The 16,172-nt window shown below is 40.4% G+C and overlaps 1 protein-coding gene across 1 annotated transcript; it reads right to left on the reverse strand.

Moving 5' to 3' along the window:
- Window positions 1-244: 244 nt before the first annotated feature.
- Window positions 245-7,750, reverse strand: LOC139167479 (peroxiredoxin-like 2A). The gene is made up of 5 exons (XM_070751930.1): window positions 7,580-7,750; window positions 4,186-4,280; window positions 2,821-2,961; window positions 1,322-1,486; window positions 245-656 (listed from the first exon to the last, which is right to left on the reverse strand). The coding sequence occupies exons 1-5, from the start codon at window positions 7,746-7,748 to the stop codon at window positions 546-548; spliced, it is 681 nt and encodes a 226-aa protein (XP_070608031.1). The 5' UTR covers window positions 7,749-7,750; the 3' UTR covers window positions 245-545.
- Window positions 7,751-16,172: the final 8,422 nt, after the last annotated feature.

Raw genomic sequence — 16,172 nt, forward strand, 5'->3', positions numbered from 1 at the left:
TGTCTGAAATTTGTACCCTTGAATTTTCGGGAGGCTCCTATCAGAGAGCCCGGCAGAACAGTTATTATCAAAAATGATATTCTGAACAGGCCTCCAAGGTAATGACTACTTACCATTTTTAAGATGATGTCCCGTTTGACCTTCAGGCCTGAAATTATCGCAGCCAAACCAGATGCCGTTAGAGACATGGAAAGTGGCAAGTTCGCGCAATGGGTTTTCAAAAATCATGACCCAAACCACATCATTTTAATGTCCAAACAATGTTTATTAAGCTTTCCACCATCCCCTCCCCCGATACCCTGATGCACCTGAATGTTTTGTTCCAACTGGAAAGGATCTTGGCCAGACCTCCAAATTTCAGATCTGGCCTTTCATTGACCCAGTAGAACAAAGACAGAAGGAATCAGAGGTTCTGAAGAGCAGCATGGAAAGAGCTACTAGGAGCTGGACTTTGTGTTATTTGGGAGAACCTGAGAACCTGGAAGAGATAAGGGCCTACGTGGCAACATTAGCATTTGCAACAACAATAAAAGGAGAGGGGGCTTTTATTCTCCAGGGTCTGAGGGTTGAGCTTTGATCTTCTTGACAGCATCAAGGACGGCCTCAAGGCTGACCTTGTCTCCAAATTCTTTCTCGCGGTGTTCCAAGAGGACCCCCTGGAAAAAGAGACACAGCTCAGGAACAGGTGTTTCCCCCTCTGGGCTTAGGAAGAATTTTATGCTGAGATTTTCAAATTTAAAATCATCAATATTGTTTATTTCTACTTCTCCAGGTTAAATTTTACAAAATTAAATAGAATTCTGGTTGTCAGACAAAAGGCAAGATTTGTATCCCTAAGATTACAATTTTAAAAAATGGAAACATGCAGAGAGAGAGAAAGAGAGGGAGAGAAAGAGAAAAAGAAGAGGGGAGGAGAGAGAAAGAAAGGAGAGAGAGAGACAAAGGGGAAAAAGAAAGGCAGAAGAGAGGGGGAAAGAAAGATAAAAAGAAAAAGGGAGATAGAAAGGGAAAGAAAGAAAAGGGAAGGAAGGAAGGAGAAAAAGAGAAGGAGAAAGAGGGAAGAAAAGACTAAAATGGAGATAGAGAAAAGAGAAAAAAGAGAGAAAAATAGAAGAGGAAGACAGAAAGAGCAAGAGGCAGATATTGAAAGACAGAAAAAAAGAGGAGAGGGGGGAGGGAGGATAGACAGACAGACAGACAGATAATCCTTCAATCTGGAGTAGAAACCAATATTGCCAAAATCCATTTTCATGGGCTGAAAGCTCCAGAGAAGAGATGGAATATGTGGCATTACCCAGCCCCCATCTCTCCGCTCTCCCACCTGTTTGCCTGGGCCGATCACAAAAACCCCTCCCAGGATCACGCCTTCTCCATTGACGTTGCCCTTGTAGCCGCTCCTCCAAGCGCGCCAGAAGTTTCTCCAGACGGTCCAGCGGAAAACAGCCTGGAGCAGCATCTTTCTTCTCTGTGGACCGTAGAATTTTCTCTGGGAAATGGGGTGAGAAGGAACTCGGCTCAAAACTGGAAGCCTTCCCATAGAGAAGACCTCTTGAAAGGACAGAGAGGACAGAGCAGTATTACCAGCTGGTGCCTCTCTTTTCCCCTACCCTTCCAGAGTGGTTCTCATTGTGGTTGGATCACAGCCAGCTCCTCTGAACATGGACTTTGAGCCAGAGGACCTGGGTCCGTCCGAGCATCGGAGCCCTGTGTGGCTATCGGAGGATTCAGACAGTGAGGGGGAAGGAGAGACGGAAGCTGAAGGTTCTGGAGAGATAGAGGTGGAGGGTGTGATGCCTAGGGAACCCCCAGCTAGGGCCTTGTCTGGGTTGGATGAGGAGGAGGTGATTAATGATCCAATCCTTAATGAGAGGGTGCGGAGGATGAGGGGGAGACAGGAGCACCTGCACAGGCACAGGAGGAGATCTTGATCACAGCTGAGTGTATTAGGGAATTCTGCAGCATGAATAAAAGGGGAGGTTTTGTGGGAGTGTTCTTTGCAGGAGTTATTGTTCATGGTTCAAGAAAGAGAAACAGGTCCAGAGTTGTCTCTAAACCAACATCCCTGTTTCTTTGGAGAAACCCAGCCTTTGGACAATTGTCTTATGAAAGACTGCAGCTATTGCAAAAAAGAATGAGTACCCTTGCTTCAGCCCAGTTCAGGGACATTATTTACAAACTTTGGAGGTTTTGGGACACTTGTTATTGGCCTTGAAGATAACTCAGACCCTTTGGCAGTAAACAGACATTCTTTTGCCGTAATTGCGACTCTCAGCCAACTTGTTAAGGAAATATATTTTGATGTTTCTGAAACTCCAGTCTGTGTGTTTGATTTTGACCATAATCACTGCTAAGCTGTCCCACCAGGCAGAACAGTTCTGACCCAGTTCTGACCGAACCGGGTCTCTTAACAGCACGAATATCAGGATTCCCCAGCAGAGAGCGGGAAATTCCGTAGCATTGCAGTGTTGGCCACGCCCTTCTTGGATCCAACCTGATCAATCGAGGAAAATAAGCCATGTTTAACCCATCTCCTCAAATAGGGCAAGCCACGATAACCGTATGCTTCCATAGGCCATCTCCTCCTCCTTCTTAAATTCATTTTTTTTTAAACTTCCACCTAGTGGGGGCCTTTTCCAAGCACATAGATAGAATCCTTACTCCAAAAAAATGCCAGGCGTTTTCTAGGGGATCAAAGGAACCAAACAATGTAGAGTTTAACCCATCTCCCCAAACAGGGCAAGCCAGCATAACCGTATGCTTCCATAGGCCATCTCCTCCTTCTTCTTAAATTCATTTAAAAAAAAAAAAAGTCCCATCTACCTTTTCATCCAGAAATATTTCTCCCTTGAAGTACGGCCGAAAGTCCTCCACCTCCGTCCCGATGTCTTCTTTCACCACAGCATAAAGAGGGACCCCGACCTTGTCGAGTTGGGGTTTCAAAGAGGAGAGCTCAGAGGCCTCCTACAAATGGAAGGACAACTTCAGTCAACCATCACCCAACCAAACTGTAATATGTCTATTAAAACAGATGGTTATCCTCAACGAAGGACCACAAGAGAGCCTGTTAGGACTCTGTCCATTACAATGATTGGGTTGTCAATATATTGGCTGCAGGTGTTGCAGACTGCCACAAGAGGGGGCTAGAGTTTATAGCTTATTTCTCCGGAGTTTCCTCTTTGTTTCTCTTTGGCTGGCTCTCACTGTCAGAATTTGCTTTGCAATTCTCTGCCTGCTCTGTATTGTAGTCATGTATTACAGCTAAAATGTGTTTAGGCTTGACTAGAGTTGAAAGGGACCCTGCAAGTCATCATTCTTCGCAGAGAGTAACAATGAAAGAGCTTGCAAGCCAGTAAGAGCTGGAAACATTGTTAAAACCTGGTTAGGACTGGAAAGAAAAATTCTGAGCAAGTAGAGCAATGAAAAAAAACTGCAAAGACTTAGAGCTTGGAAAACATTCTTTGCAGATAGCAACAATGAAAGAACCTGCAAGATAAGAGCTGGGCAGATAGTTAGCACCTAGTTAGCACTGGGGGGGGGAAGCTTCCAAAAAAGCTGCATTTAGAGTATAAGACGCACCTGAATTTTCAGTCTCTTTTAGGAAGGAAATAGGTGCATCTTATACTCTGAAAAATACGGTAATTCTTAGAATCTGTTCTACTGGGGAGCATACTACATATCTACAGAAGGTCTGATGTTGATGGGAACTTGGGAGGGGGGATTTTCATGAGGGAGCACATGCAGCCACAAAGCATTCTTCCGAGGGGTTCAAGGCCATCCCAGGCCCACCACCTGGGTGGAAGCAGAAGGAGGACTGGCCACGCTGGCACAATCTGAGTAAGCAACGTGAGCAGTTTGTGGGTGGGGGACAAGGGATGTGAACATTCAACAGGGTGGGAATCTCAGGATTCCCAGTGTAGGTGCCGGGATGGCTCCGGCAATAAATTGGAACTTTGAGGAGTGCTTTGATTCGGACTCTGATTCATTCATTCATTCATAGCCATAGTGGCTCAGGGCTTAGAATGCAGCATTGGAGGCTGATTCTGCTCACTGCCAGCAGAAGTTCTAAGCTTTCAAAAGGCTGATTCAGCCTTCCATTCCTTCTGAGGTTAGTAAAATGAGAACCCAGATTGTCAGGGGGACAACAATTAATTCTTAGAAACGGTTCTACTGGGGAACATACGTTACCTCTCTGCACAAAAATCATCCAGACCGCCTGACCGCCATAATGACCGCACCCTTCGCCTTCCACAGATCCTTGGCTTTGAAGGTCCTCTGTTCTCCTTCAGGTCCAAGGAAGGAAAGAGAAAGAAGTTAAGCTCCTTTAAATCGTGTCCACAGCCTGGTAAACCCACGGATACGTCCAGATGGTTGTTTAAGCAGCCGAGATAGAAGCGATTGGAATTCTGCCTTTTATATGGATGCTTTCTCAACTTTAACATAAGAACCTAAGAAGAGCCCTGCTGAATCAGGCCAAATCCCTTCGAGTCCAGCGTTCTGTGTCATGTAGCTTCTGCTCTGGCAATCTCACACTACTTGCCAGAGCTTACAAAACTTTCGCCAGACCCATCTTCGAATACAGCTCATCTGTTTGGAACCCATATCGCTTCTCAGACATCAACACCCTTGAAAATGTCCAAAGATACTTCACCAGAAGAGCCCTTCACTCCTCCACTGGAAACAGAATACCCTACGAGACTAGACTTTCAATCCTGGGTTTTGAAAGCTTAGAACTACAACGCCTTAAACATGATCTAAGTATTGCCCACAAGATCATATGCTGCAATGTCCTGCCTGTCAAAGACTACTTCAGCTTCAACCACAACAACACAAGCGCAAGTTTAATATTAACCGCTCTAAACTTGACTATAAAAAATATGACTTTAGTAATTGGGTTGTTGAAGCATGGAACTCCTTACCGGACTCTGTAGTATCATCCCCTAACCCCCAATGTTTTACCCTTAGACTATCCACGGTTGACCTCTCCAGATTCCTAAGAGGTCAGCCCTCAGAGATCTGCACTATCTCTACCCTACCGGTCTTCCGGGAAGCTGTTAAGACCTGGCTTTTTCAGCAGGCTTGGAGTTAAGATTGACTGCAAGTATATATGGCTTTTCATGATATTATTGTTGATTTTATTTTTATATTTTTATTTATTTTTATTGTTTTTGTATTTATGATGATTGCTTGCTGCTCTGTCCTTTTTTAAATGAGTGGCATATAAAGACAATAAATGGATGGATGGATGAAAGATAGATAGACAGCGAGAGAGAGAGAGAGAGAGATTAGATAGATAGATAGATAGATAGATAGATAGATAGATAGATAGATTAGATTAGATAGATAGATAGATAGATAGATAGATAGATAGATAGATAGATAAGATTAGATAGATTAGATTAGATAGATAGATAGATAGATAGATAGATAGATAAGATTAGATAGATTAGATAGATAGATAGATAGATAGATAGATTAGATAAAATTAGATAGATAGATAGATAGATAGATAAGATTAGATAGATAAGATTAGATAGATAGATTAGATAGATAGATAGATAGATAGATAGATAGATAGATAGATAGATAGATAGATAGATGTAGATGATAGAGAGAGAGAGAGAGAGAGAGAGAGAGATGTAGATGATAGATAGATAGATAGATAGATAGATAGATAGATAGATAGATGCAGATGATAGATAGATAGATAGATGTAGATGATAGATAGATAGATAGATAGATAGATGTAGATAGATAGATAGATAGATAGATAGATAGATAGATAGATAGATAGATAGATAGATAGATAGATAGATAGATAGATAGATGTAGATGATAGATAGGGAAGGTTTGCCTATTTGCCGATGACTCTAAAGTGTGCAATAGGGTTGATATTCCTGGAGGCGTCTGTAATATGGTAAATGATTTAACTTTACTAGATAAATGGTCTAAGCAATGGAAACTGCAGTTTAATGTTTCCAAATGTAAAATAATGCACTTGGGGAAAAGGAATCCTCAATCTGAGTGTATTGTATTGGCAGTTCAGTGTTGGCAAATACTTCAAAAGAAAAGGATTTAGGGGTAGTGATTTCTGACAGTCTCAAAATGGGTGAACAGTGCAGTCAGGCGGTAGGGAAAGCAAGTAGGATGCTTGGCTGCATAGCTAGAGGTATAACAAGCAGGAAGAGGGAGATTATGATCCCACTATATAGAATGCTGGTGAGACCACATTTGGAATACTGTGTTCAGTTCTGGAGACCTCACCTACAAAAAGATATTGACAAAATTGAACGGGTCCAAAGACGGGCTACAAGAATGGTGGAAGGTCTTAAGCATAAAACGTATCAGGAAAGACTTAATGAACTCAATCTGTATAGTCTGGAGGACAGAAGGAAAAGGGGGGACATGATCGAAACATTTAAATATATTAAAGGGTTAAATAAGGTCCAGGAGGGAAGTGTTTTTAATAGGAAAGTGAACACAAGAACAAGGGGACACAATCTGAAGTTAGTTGGGGGAAAGATCAAAAGCAACATGAGAAAATATTATTTTACTGAAAGAGTAGTAGATCCTTGGAACAAACTTCCAGCAGATGTGGTAGATAAATCCACAGTAACTGAATTTAAACATGCCTGGGATAAACATATATCCATCCTAAGATAAAATACAGAAAATAGTATAAGGGCAGACTAGATGGACCATGAGGTCTTTTTCTGCCGTCAGACTTCTATGTTTCTATGTTTCTATGATAGAGAGAGAGAGAGAGAGAGAGAGAGAGATGTAGATGATAGATAGATAGATAGATAGATAGATAGATGTAGATGATAGAGAGATAGATAGATAGATAGATAGATGTAGATAGATAGATAGATAGATAGATAGATAGATAGATAGATAGATAGATATAGATAGATAGATAGATAGATAGATGTAGATGATAGATAAATAGATAGATAGGTAGATAGATAGATAGATAGATAGATAGATAGATAGATGATAGATAGATAGATAGATAGATAGATAGATGTAGATGATAGATAGATAGATAGATGTAGATGTAGATGATAGATAGATAGATAGATAGATAGATAGATAGATAGATAGATGTAGATGATAGATAGATAGATAGATAGATGATAGATAGATAGATAGATAGATAGATGTAGATGATAGATAGATAGATAGATGTAGATGTAGATGATAGATAGATAGATAGATAGATAGATAGATAGATAGATAGATGTAGATGATAGATAGATAGATAGATAGATAGATAGATAGATAGATAGATGCAGATGATAGATAGATAGATAGATAGATAGATAGATAGATAGATAGATGATAGATAGATAGATAGATAGATAGATAGATAGATAGATAGATAGATAGATAGATATAGATAGATAGATAAACTTTCCATTTGAGGAATGTTCCCACCTCTACATCCTTCTAGCAGAGTAAAATCTGAGGTTTGCTATTAGCCCTTTACTCACTCCAGGGAAAAAAGCCGATTTGTGTCTCCAGGGAATTGCTATAATTTGCAATATAGGTGCTGGTGAAGGCTCTTCCTTCTAAGTCTTACCTTGGCCCAGAGTCTTCAAATCAATTTCTTCTAGAAAGTCCATTGAGGCCATTTCTGCTTTAGGGAGGAAGGAATCCATATTGGCCAGGATCAAACCCGTCACGGCAGCTCCGATGGCTCCAAATCCGAGTGTCCACATTGCAACGGAGAGGTCAATCGGTAAAGACATTTCTAGAAAAGGAATGAAAGGCCCGTCACACCAGCAGCCGAAAAGATTTTACAATTTTAAAAAGGAAATGAAGACTTAATGAATGGCTTAAATTGAATGTCTAATTAATTAATTAGGACAGGTTTTAAAAGTTTGATATATACACTGATAGGAAGTTTTAAGCCACTTTTGTATGTATAAAGTGACTGGAATCCTCTGTTTCTTTAAGCAATGCTGAATAATTTCCATTAAGTCTGTAAAATACTACTGTATTGTTTAGATTTCAAAATAAGAGAAGAAAAATGGTTACAGGAGATAACAGGCATGGAAATAGAATATACCCCTGAAGGTTTATTACTTGGAATCAGGAAGAAACAATATCCCCCCAAAAATCAATATAACAACAACAACAACAACAACAACAACATAGTTGGAAGGGGCCTTGGAGGTCTTCTAGTCCAACCCCCTGCTTAGGCAGGAAACCCTACACCACTTCAGACAGATGGTTATCCAACATCTGCTTAGAAGCCTCCAGTGTTGGGGCATCCACAACTTCTGGAGGCAACTTCTGTTCCACAGATCAACCGTTCCGACTGTCAGGAAATTTCTCCTTAGTTCTAAGTTGCTTCTCTCCTTGTTTAGTTTCCACCCATTACTTCTTGTTCTACTCTCAGGGGCTTTGGAGAACTGGTTGACTCCTTCTTCTTTGTGGCAACCCCTGAGATATTGGAAGGCTGCTATCTTGTCTCCCCTGGTCCTTCTTTTCATTAAACGAACCATGCCCAGTTCTTGCAATTCTGGGCCTAGAAAGCCTAGAACTACGGCGCCTAAAACACGATTTGAGTATTGCCCACAAGATCATATGCTGCAATGTCCTACCGGTCAATGACTACTTCCGCTTCAACCGCAACAACACAAGAGCACGCAACAGATTCAAACTTAATACGAACCACTCCAAACGTGACTGTAAAAAATATGATTTCAACAATCGAGTTATCGAAGCTTGGAACTCACTACCGGACTCAATTGTGTCAACCCCTAACCCCCAACATTTCTCCCTTAGACTCTCCATGATTGACCTCTCCAGGTTCCTAAGAGGCCAGCAAGGGGCGTACATAAGTGCACTGGTGTGCCTTTCGTCCCCTGTCCAATTGTCTTTCCTCTCTTTCACCTATCATATATATTTTCTTCCTTTCATGTATCCTCTCCTCTAAGTTCACTTTTACCCTTATATATATTACCACATGTCTATTTTTCTTCCTATGTATTTGTGTATTGGACAAATGAATAAATAAATAAAATAAATATGTTATCCCCTAATCCTCTTTGTTGCTCTTCTCTGCACTTTTTCTAGAGTCTCAACATCCTTTTTGCATCGTGGCGACCAAAACTGAATCCCGTATTCCAAGTGTGGCCTTTCCAAGGCCTTATAAAGTGGTATTAACACTTCACATGATCTTGATTCCATCCTTCTGTTGATGCAGCCTAGAACTGTGTTGGCTTTTTTGGCAGCTGCTGGACACAGCTGGCTCCTATTCAAATGGTTGTCCTCTAAGACTCCAAGATCCTTCTCACAGTTACTACTGTTGAGCAATGTACCACATATACTGTAGCTGGTCATTTTGTTTTTCTTGCCTAATAACCCCTATAATAATGGCTGCAAGGATATGTTAGGCGCAATACTGGAAAACTAATGCAATACCATCAGAAAACATATAGATAAAATCTGTAGGAGTGCAGAAATGGACAGGCTGAGAATGGAGATTAAAGGATTGAACTACTTTTCAACTATTATGAAATATGATATAATTGGATTGAAAATTAAAACAGAACAATCTGATGCAATGCGAAATGATGTACGAAAAATGGAACTCTGTAAATATAAAGGATAATGTATAGTGTAAAATAGACGTAATGTAAGAGACTGGGTATAGATCTGTGTTAAATTATTGTGATGTTTTAAACACACACAAAAAACCCCTGAATAAATAAAACATTTAAAAAGAGAAAGAAGAAAAAAGTTCCATTACACGAGGATAAAATTTAGGGAGAGATTTGGATGCAGAGAGCTAAATGGACTTAATTGGACCTATAATTTAAAAAATACCAAAGCTAAAAAATGAAGTGTTTTCTCCCTTTAGGGTTAGAAAAAAAATACTATATTATTCCCCAAAGCAAAGAGAAGAATCAAATCAAATATTTTTATCCAAAGGAGAGAATATATGCAATTTTTGTCTTTATCCTTAAATTTCCTTTAGGATTTCTTTTTGTGTGTGTGTGTATGCTTGCAGTGGAAAAAAAATTTAACCCTGATTTTGTTTTTGTTAGTTAGATAGGCTTATGGTTATAGAAATGGCTTGTTTTGTCAAAGTTGTGCCTTTAATGTTGTTCTTTTCCATTGTGCTAAAGAGAATCTGAAATTGGTGCCCTTTTTTAATCCTTTTTTTAATCCCTTTATACTATTATCTCTTCCCCCACCCTTTTCTTAGAAACCTAGAAACCTAGAAGATTGACGGCAGAAAAAGACCTCCTGGTCCATCTAGTCTGCCCTTATACTATTTCCTGTATTTTATCTTAGGATGGATCTTTGTTTATCCCAGGCATGTTTACATTCAGTGACTGTGGATTTACTAACCACGTCTGCAGGAAGTTTGTTCCAAGCATCTACTCCTCTTTCAGTAAAATAATATTTTCTCACGTTGGTTCTCATCTTTTCCCCAACTAACCTCAGATTGTTTTTCACATCTTTCTTTTTCCTTTGTATTTTATACTTGGCTAAACTAATTTTTTTTTAAAATCAAGTTATAAAAAGGGAGATTTGTTTTACATTGTATTGTTGTTGCTGTGAGCCGCCCCGAGTCTGCGGAGAGGGGAAGCATACAAATCTGATTAAAGTAAATTAAAGGAAGAAAAGGAACGAATCTTATCCATGGCATCAGTACAAAAGTAATGCAATTTTTTTAAAAAGTAATTTATTGAACAGATTTGCACAAACACTTAAAATTCTTCAAAGTCCTGTCCTTGGGCCTCTACACATTTTTTCCAGCGACCCTGCCATGACCGGTACGCACCCTGGAAGGCGTCTTCGGGGACCTCTCGCAAGGTCTTCGTCACGGTGCATTTTTTGTCCATAGAAGAGATCCAATCAGCCATGGTGAAGACCTTGCGAGAGGTCCCCGAAGGCGCCTTCCAGGGCGCGTACTGGTCGTGGCAGAGTCACTGGAAAAAATGTGTAGAGGCCCAAGGACAGGACTTTGAAGAATTTTAAGTGTTTGTGCAAATCTGTTCAATAAATTACTTTAAATAAAAAATTAATTGCATTACTTTTGGAACACAGTCTGTATATCATAGGAATAAAAGGAGACACCTACCTTTTAACGTTTAATTCCATTAACGATGGAATTAAACGACCTAAAGGACTCGGTCTACTACTCTACTTGGGCAAAATGGTATAAATGGACGCAAAAAAGAAATGTAAAAGAACAGTAAGAGATGGATGGAGAAAGAAAAGAATATTAAGAGAATATTTAAAAATGATTGTGCATATAATATACAAATATATGATATATTGATATGAATGTAAATACAGGTACATGGTGGACCATATTCAATTTGAAATTATGGATAAAAGGATAAATTCGGATAATGAAACTGATTTGGGACGGCTGATGGGACGGTGGGACAAGGTAAGACGATATATGACAAGCAGAATCCGAGACCAAGCTACAAGAAATAAATTGGAATCACTCTATAATATGTAAATAGATATATTGCTCTTGGGTCAAGTGGACTATACAAGAAACACCCCCGATTTGGTGGTGGGGAATGTGTGTATGTCAGGGTGATGGGCACATTTCACTATGCACTGTTTTATGTTGTGTGATATTATAATTTGTTAAAAATTAATTAAAAAATTTATTTTTTTAAAAAGATATGAATGTAGATATATGGGTGTCGACCCACTTGAAAATATTAAGATGCAAATATTTTTAAATCCAATAAAAAATAAGAAAAAAGGAGACACCTACCGTCTCTCAGCTGGATGCTAAACGCTTGGAGACCTGGAGACCTTTCCCATTCCGACGTCCAAAGCCGTCTGAGCAAGCAGAAGGCAGATTCCGCGGGGAAAAGTCTTGAGCAAACATTGAGATGTTAATTCAGCCCCTCTTCAGACAGAAACGTGGGCAGCACAGGCTGGTTGCCAGCCCAAAGTACTTGGGCGTTCTCTCCAGTTTGTTGCTCCAAGCAAGATCTTCAGCCGATACGCCTTGTGTTGAAAAACAGGGCTGGAAGTGGTACAAAGCCCTTGCAAAGTTCCCTAGGGACCCAGAGTCTTGGCTGTGGGGATCACAAGGAGCTATCGGACTTAGACACAATTCACCAGTATGTACAGGGGGTGTCACACCTGAGCTTACAACTGTGGATTAAAATCGTTAGCAGCCTGCTCAACAAGAAAGAAAAGAAAAAAGGGAGGGAAAAGAAAGGAGGAAAAGGGAAAGGGAAAGGAAGAAAGGAGGGAAGAAGAGAAAGAGAAAGAAAAAAGGGAAGGAAAGAAAGGAGGGAAAGAAAAAGGGAAAGGAAGAAAGGAGGGAAGAAGAGAAAGAGAAAGAAAAAAGGGAAGGAAAGAAAGGAGGGAAGAAGAGAAAGAAAAAAGGGAAGGAAAGAAAGGAGGGAGAGAAAAAGGGAAGGAAAGGAGGGAGGGAGAGAAAAAGGGAGGGAAAGAAAGGAGGGAAAGAAAAAGGGAAAGGAAGAAAGGAGGGAAGAAGAGAAAGAAAGAAAAAAGGGAAGGAAAGAAAGGAGGGAAAGAAAAAGGGAAAGGAAGAAAGGAGGGAAGAAAGAAAAAGAAAAAAGGGAGGGAAAGAAAGGAGGGAAAGAAAAAGGGAAAGGAAGAAAGGGAAGAAGAGAAAGAAAAAAGGGAAGGAAAAAAGGAAAGAGAAAGAAAAAAGGAAGAAAAGAAAGGAGGGAGAGAGAAAAAAGGGAAGGAAAGAAAGGAGGGAGGGAGGGAAAGAAAGAAAAAGATGGAAAGAAATGAGGGAGATAGAGAAAGAAAAAAGGAAGGAAAGAAAGGAGGGAGGGAAAGAAAAAGGGAAAGGAAGAAAGGGAAGAAGAGAAAGAAAAAAGGGAAGGAAAAAAGGAGAGAAAGAAAAAAGGAAGAAAAGAAAGGAGGGAAAGAGAAAAAAGGGAAGGAAAGAAAGGAGGGAGGGAGGGAAAGAAAGAAAAAGATGGAAAGAAATGAGGGAGGTAGAGAAAGAAAAAAGGGAAGGAAAGGAGAAAGAGAAAGAAAAAAGGAAGGGAAGAACGGAAGGAGGGAGGGAAAGAAAAAAGTGAAGGAAAGGAGGGAGGGAAAGAAAGAGAAGGAAAAAGGGAAGGAAAGAACGGAGGGAGGGGAAGAGAGGGAGAAAAAAGGGAAGGAAAGTGGGTTTGGCCTGATTTTATCACCTTCCCTGTCGCAATTGCTACACTGCAGTTGTGTAGCTAGTAACCTGGTGGTTAGGTGAATCTGCCTTTGTCAAAAGGTCACAAAAGGAGACTGCAACCGTCATAAATGTGAATCAGTCGCCCAGCCTCTGAATTCTGATCCCGTGACCTTGGGGACACTCTCATAAGAGTCCTAAGTGTGAAAAAGGGTCATTTTTTCCATCCAACAGCCACTAAATGAACTGTTGTAAATTGAGGGTTACCTGTAACTTAATTTGTAAACTCTGCTGAGTATGTATTAAGAAACATGGGTGATTTAACAGTAGGTTTATATTTGTGTCAGCTGGGAAAAGAAAATATTCACACGGAGCATTAGAAGGTCACATTTCCTCAAATGCGGCAGCTTCCCAAGGCCTTGGGGTCATTTTGAGGAAGTAGAAAATTTCACAGGAAGAAAATCCAAGAAGTATCAGGCCTTGGATAATTATAAAGCCGCCTCTGATCTAGGCTGACACGTTCGCCTTTTTTTCCTGGAAAATCTCCATTGTCACAAAAAGTGTATGAGAAACTTTAATGGAGCCTCAAAAGTTGTGGGTGCTTCATCCCTGATGGCTTTTAAGAAGAGTCTGGACATCCCTTTGTCTAAAATGGTGGAATGTCTTCTGCTTAAGTGGTGGGTTGGACTAGAACAGTGTTTTTCAACCAGTGTGCCGCGAGACATGGTCAGGTGTGCCGCGAAGCTCAGAGAGAGAAAGAAAACGAGAGAGAAAGAAAGAGAGAGAAAGAGAGAGAGAAAGCAATCAAGAGAGAAAGAAAACAAGAGAGAAAGAAAGACAGAGAAAGAAAGCAAGAGAGAGAGAAAGAGAATAAGAGAGAAAGAAAGCAAGAGAGAGCAAGAGAGCAAGAAAGAAAGCAAGAGAGAGAGAGAGAAAGAGAGGGAGGGAGGGAGGGAAGGTGGGAGAGAGAAAGACATAGAGGGAGGGAGGGAGGGAGGGAGAGAGAAATAGAGCAAAAAGAGGAAAGAAGGAAGAGAGAAAGAAAGAGGGATGGAGAGAGAAAAAAAGAGGAAGGGAGAGAAAGAGGGAGGGAGAAATAGAGCGAAAGGAAGAGAAAAAAATTTTATCCAAACTTTTTTTAGCCCCTCCCCCCCAATGTGCCCCATGGTTTTGTAAATGTAAAAAATGTGCCGCGGCTCAAAAAAGGTTGAAAATCACTGGACTAGAAGACCTCCAAGGCCCCTTCCAACTTTTGTCATTCTACATTCTGAAACTCTGAAACAGAATGGAACAGAACAGAACAGTGTTTCCCAACCTTGGCAACTTGAAGAGATCGGGACTTCAACTCCCAGAATTCCCCAGCCAGCAAATGCTGGCTGGGGAATTCTGGGAGTTGAAGTCCCGATCTCTTCAAGTTGCCAAGGTTGGGAAACACTGGAATAGAATACAGGGGTTGGACAAAAGAAATGGAAACACTTGACTTTTTGGCATCATGTTTGAACATGTTCAAATCAATCAAAACTTGACATATTTTAATGTTTTTTTAAGAAAATCTGTTATTTGATATGTTTTTTAAACTACCTTTTTTAAAAAACAGAAATTTAAGGAAGTTGGTTATAACCTTCTAGAATTGGCAGACCTCTCAGACTTTCAAAGAGGCCAAATTGTTGGTGCTCGAAGGGCAGGCGCTGGTGTCACAGAAAGTGCCCGAATGTTTGGCATTTCAAGAGGTCATGTCTCAAAAGTCATGACTGCTTTTGAAAGAGAAGGGAAAACGTCCTCAGCCAAGCACAGGTCCGGTCGAAAGTCGAAGTGGTCTGAGAGAGACCGTCGGACTCTAAAGTGAATGGTTAGAGCGGATCGCAAGACCGCAGCTCCTAAAATTACTGCAGAGCTCAATAGACACGTACAGAACCCAGTTTCCACAAAAACCGTTCAAAGGGAGCTTCAGAAATCTGGATTCCAACATGCAAGGTGTTTCCATTGTTTTGTCCACCCCCTGTAGAATTCTTTACTGGCCAAGTGTGATTGGACACACAAGGATTTGTCTTTGGTGCAGATGCTCAGTGTAGATAAAATAAAATATAGATTTGTCAAGAATCAGGAGGTACAACACTTATTGTCATAGGGGTCAAATAAGCAATGAAGAAACAATCAATATTAATAAAAATCTTAAGGATACAAGGAACAAATTACAGTCATACAATCATAAATGGGAGGAGATGGGTGATGGGAACAATGAAAAAAACTAGTAGTAATAGTAGTGCAGACTTAGTAAATAGTTTGACACTGTTGAGGGAATTATTTGTTTAGTAGAGTGATGGCATTCCTGAAAAAACCTGTTTATTTTTTATTTTATTACTTAGATTTGTATGCCGCCCCTCTCCGAAGACTCGGGGCGGCTCACAACATGTGGAAACAAATCATTGTGTCTAGTTGTCTTGGTGTGCAGTTTTTTGAGGGTAGGAGTTGAAACAGTTTGTGTCCAGGATGCGAGGGGTCAGTCAATATTTTCACAGCGCTCTTTTTGACTCGTCCAGTATCCAGGTCCTCAATGGAAGGCCGGTTGGCAGCCATTGTCTTTTCTGCAGTTCTGATTCTCCTCTGAAGTCTGGGTCGGTCTTGTTGGGCTGCAGAACTGAACCAGACAGTTATAGATGACAAACTCTGTGATTTTTTGCAGGAGAAAAAAGTTAGCTTTTTTCTCCTGCAACTCTTTTCTTTCAGAACTGATTGATCTTATTATTATTTTATTATTATTATTATTTATTAGATTTGTATGATCTCCATACAATGCTGGCTTGTTAGCGACAGGTTTAGCTTATTTTACAAGGGTTAGCAGGCCATCTTGTAAAGGTTCCAACTCTGCAAATAAGGCCGCCAAGGTAATGACCACTTACCATTTTTAAGATGATGTCCCGTTTGACCTTCAGGCCTGAATTTATCGCAGCCAAACCAGATGCCGTTAGAGACATGGAAAGTGGCAAGTTCGCGCAACGGGTTTTCAAAAATCATGACCCAAACCACATCA

The sequence above is a fragment of the Erythrolamprus reginae genome, chromosome 5 (genome assembly GCF_031021105.1).
Source record: "Erythrolamprus reginae isolate rEryReg1 chromosome 5, rEryReg1.hap1, whole genome shotgun sequence".
In the NCBI taxonomy this organism is placed as follows: domain Eukaryota; kingdom Metazoa; phylum Chordata; class Lepidosauria; order Squamata; family Dipsadidae; genus Erythrolamprus; species Erythrolamprus reginae.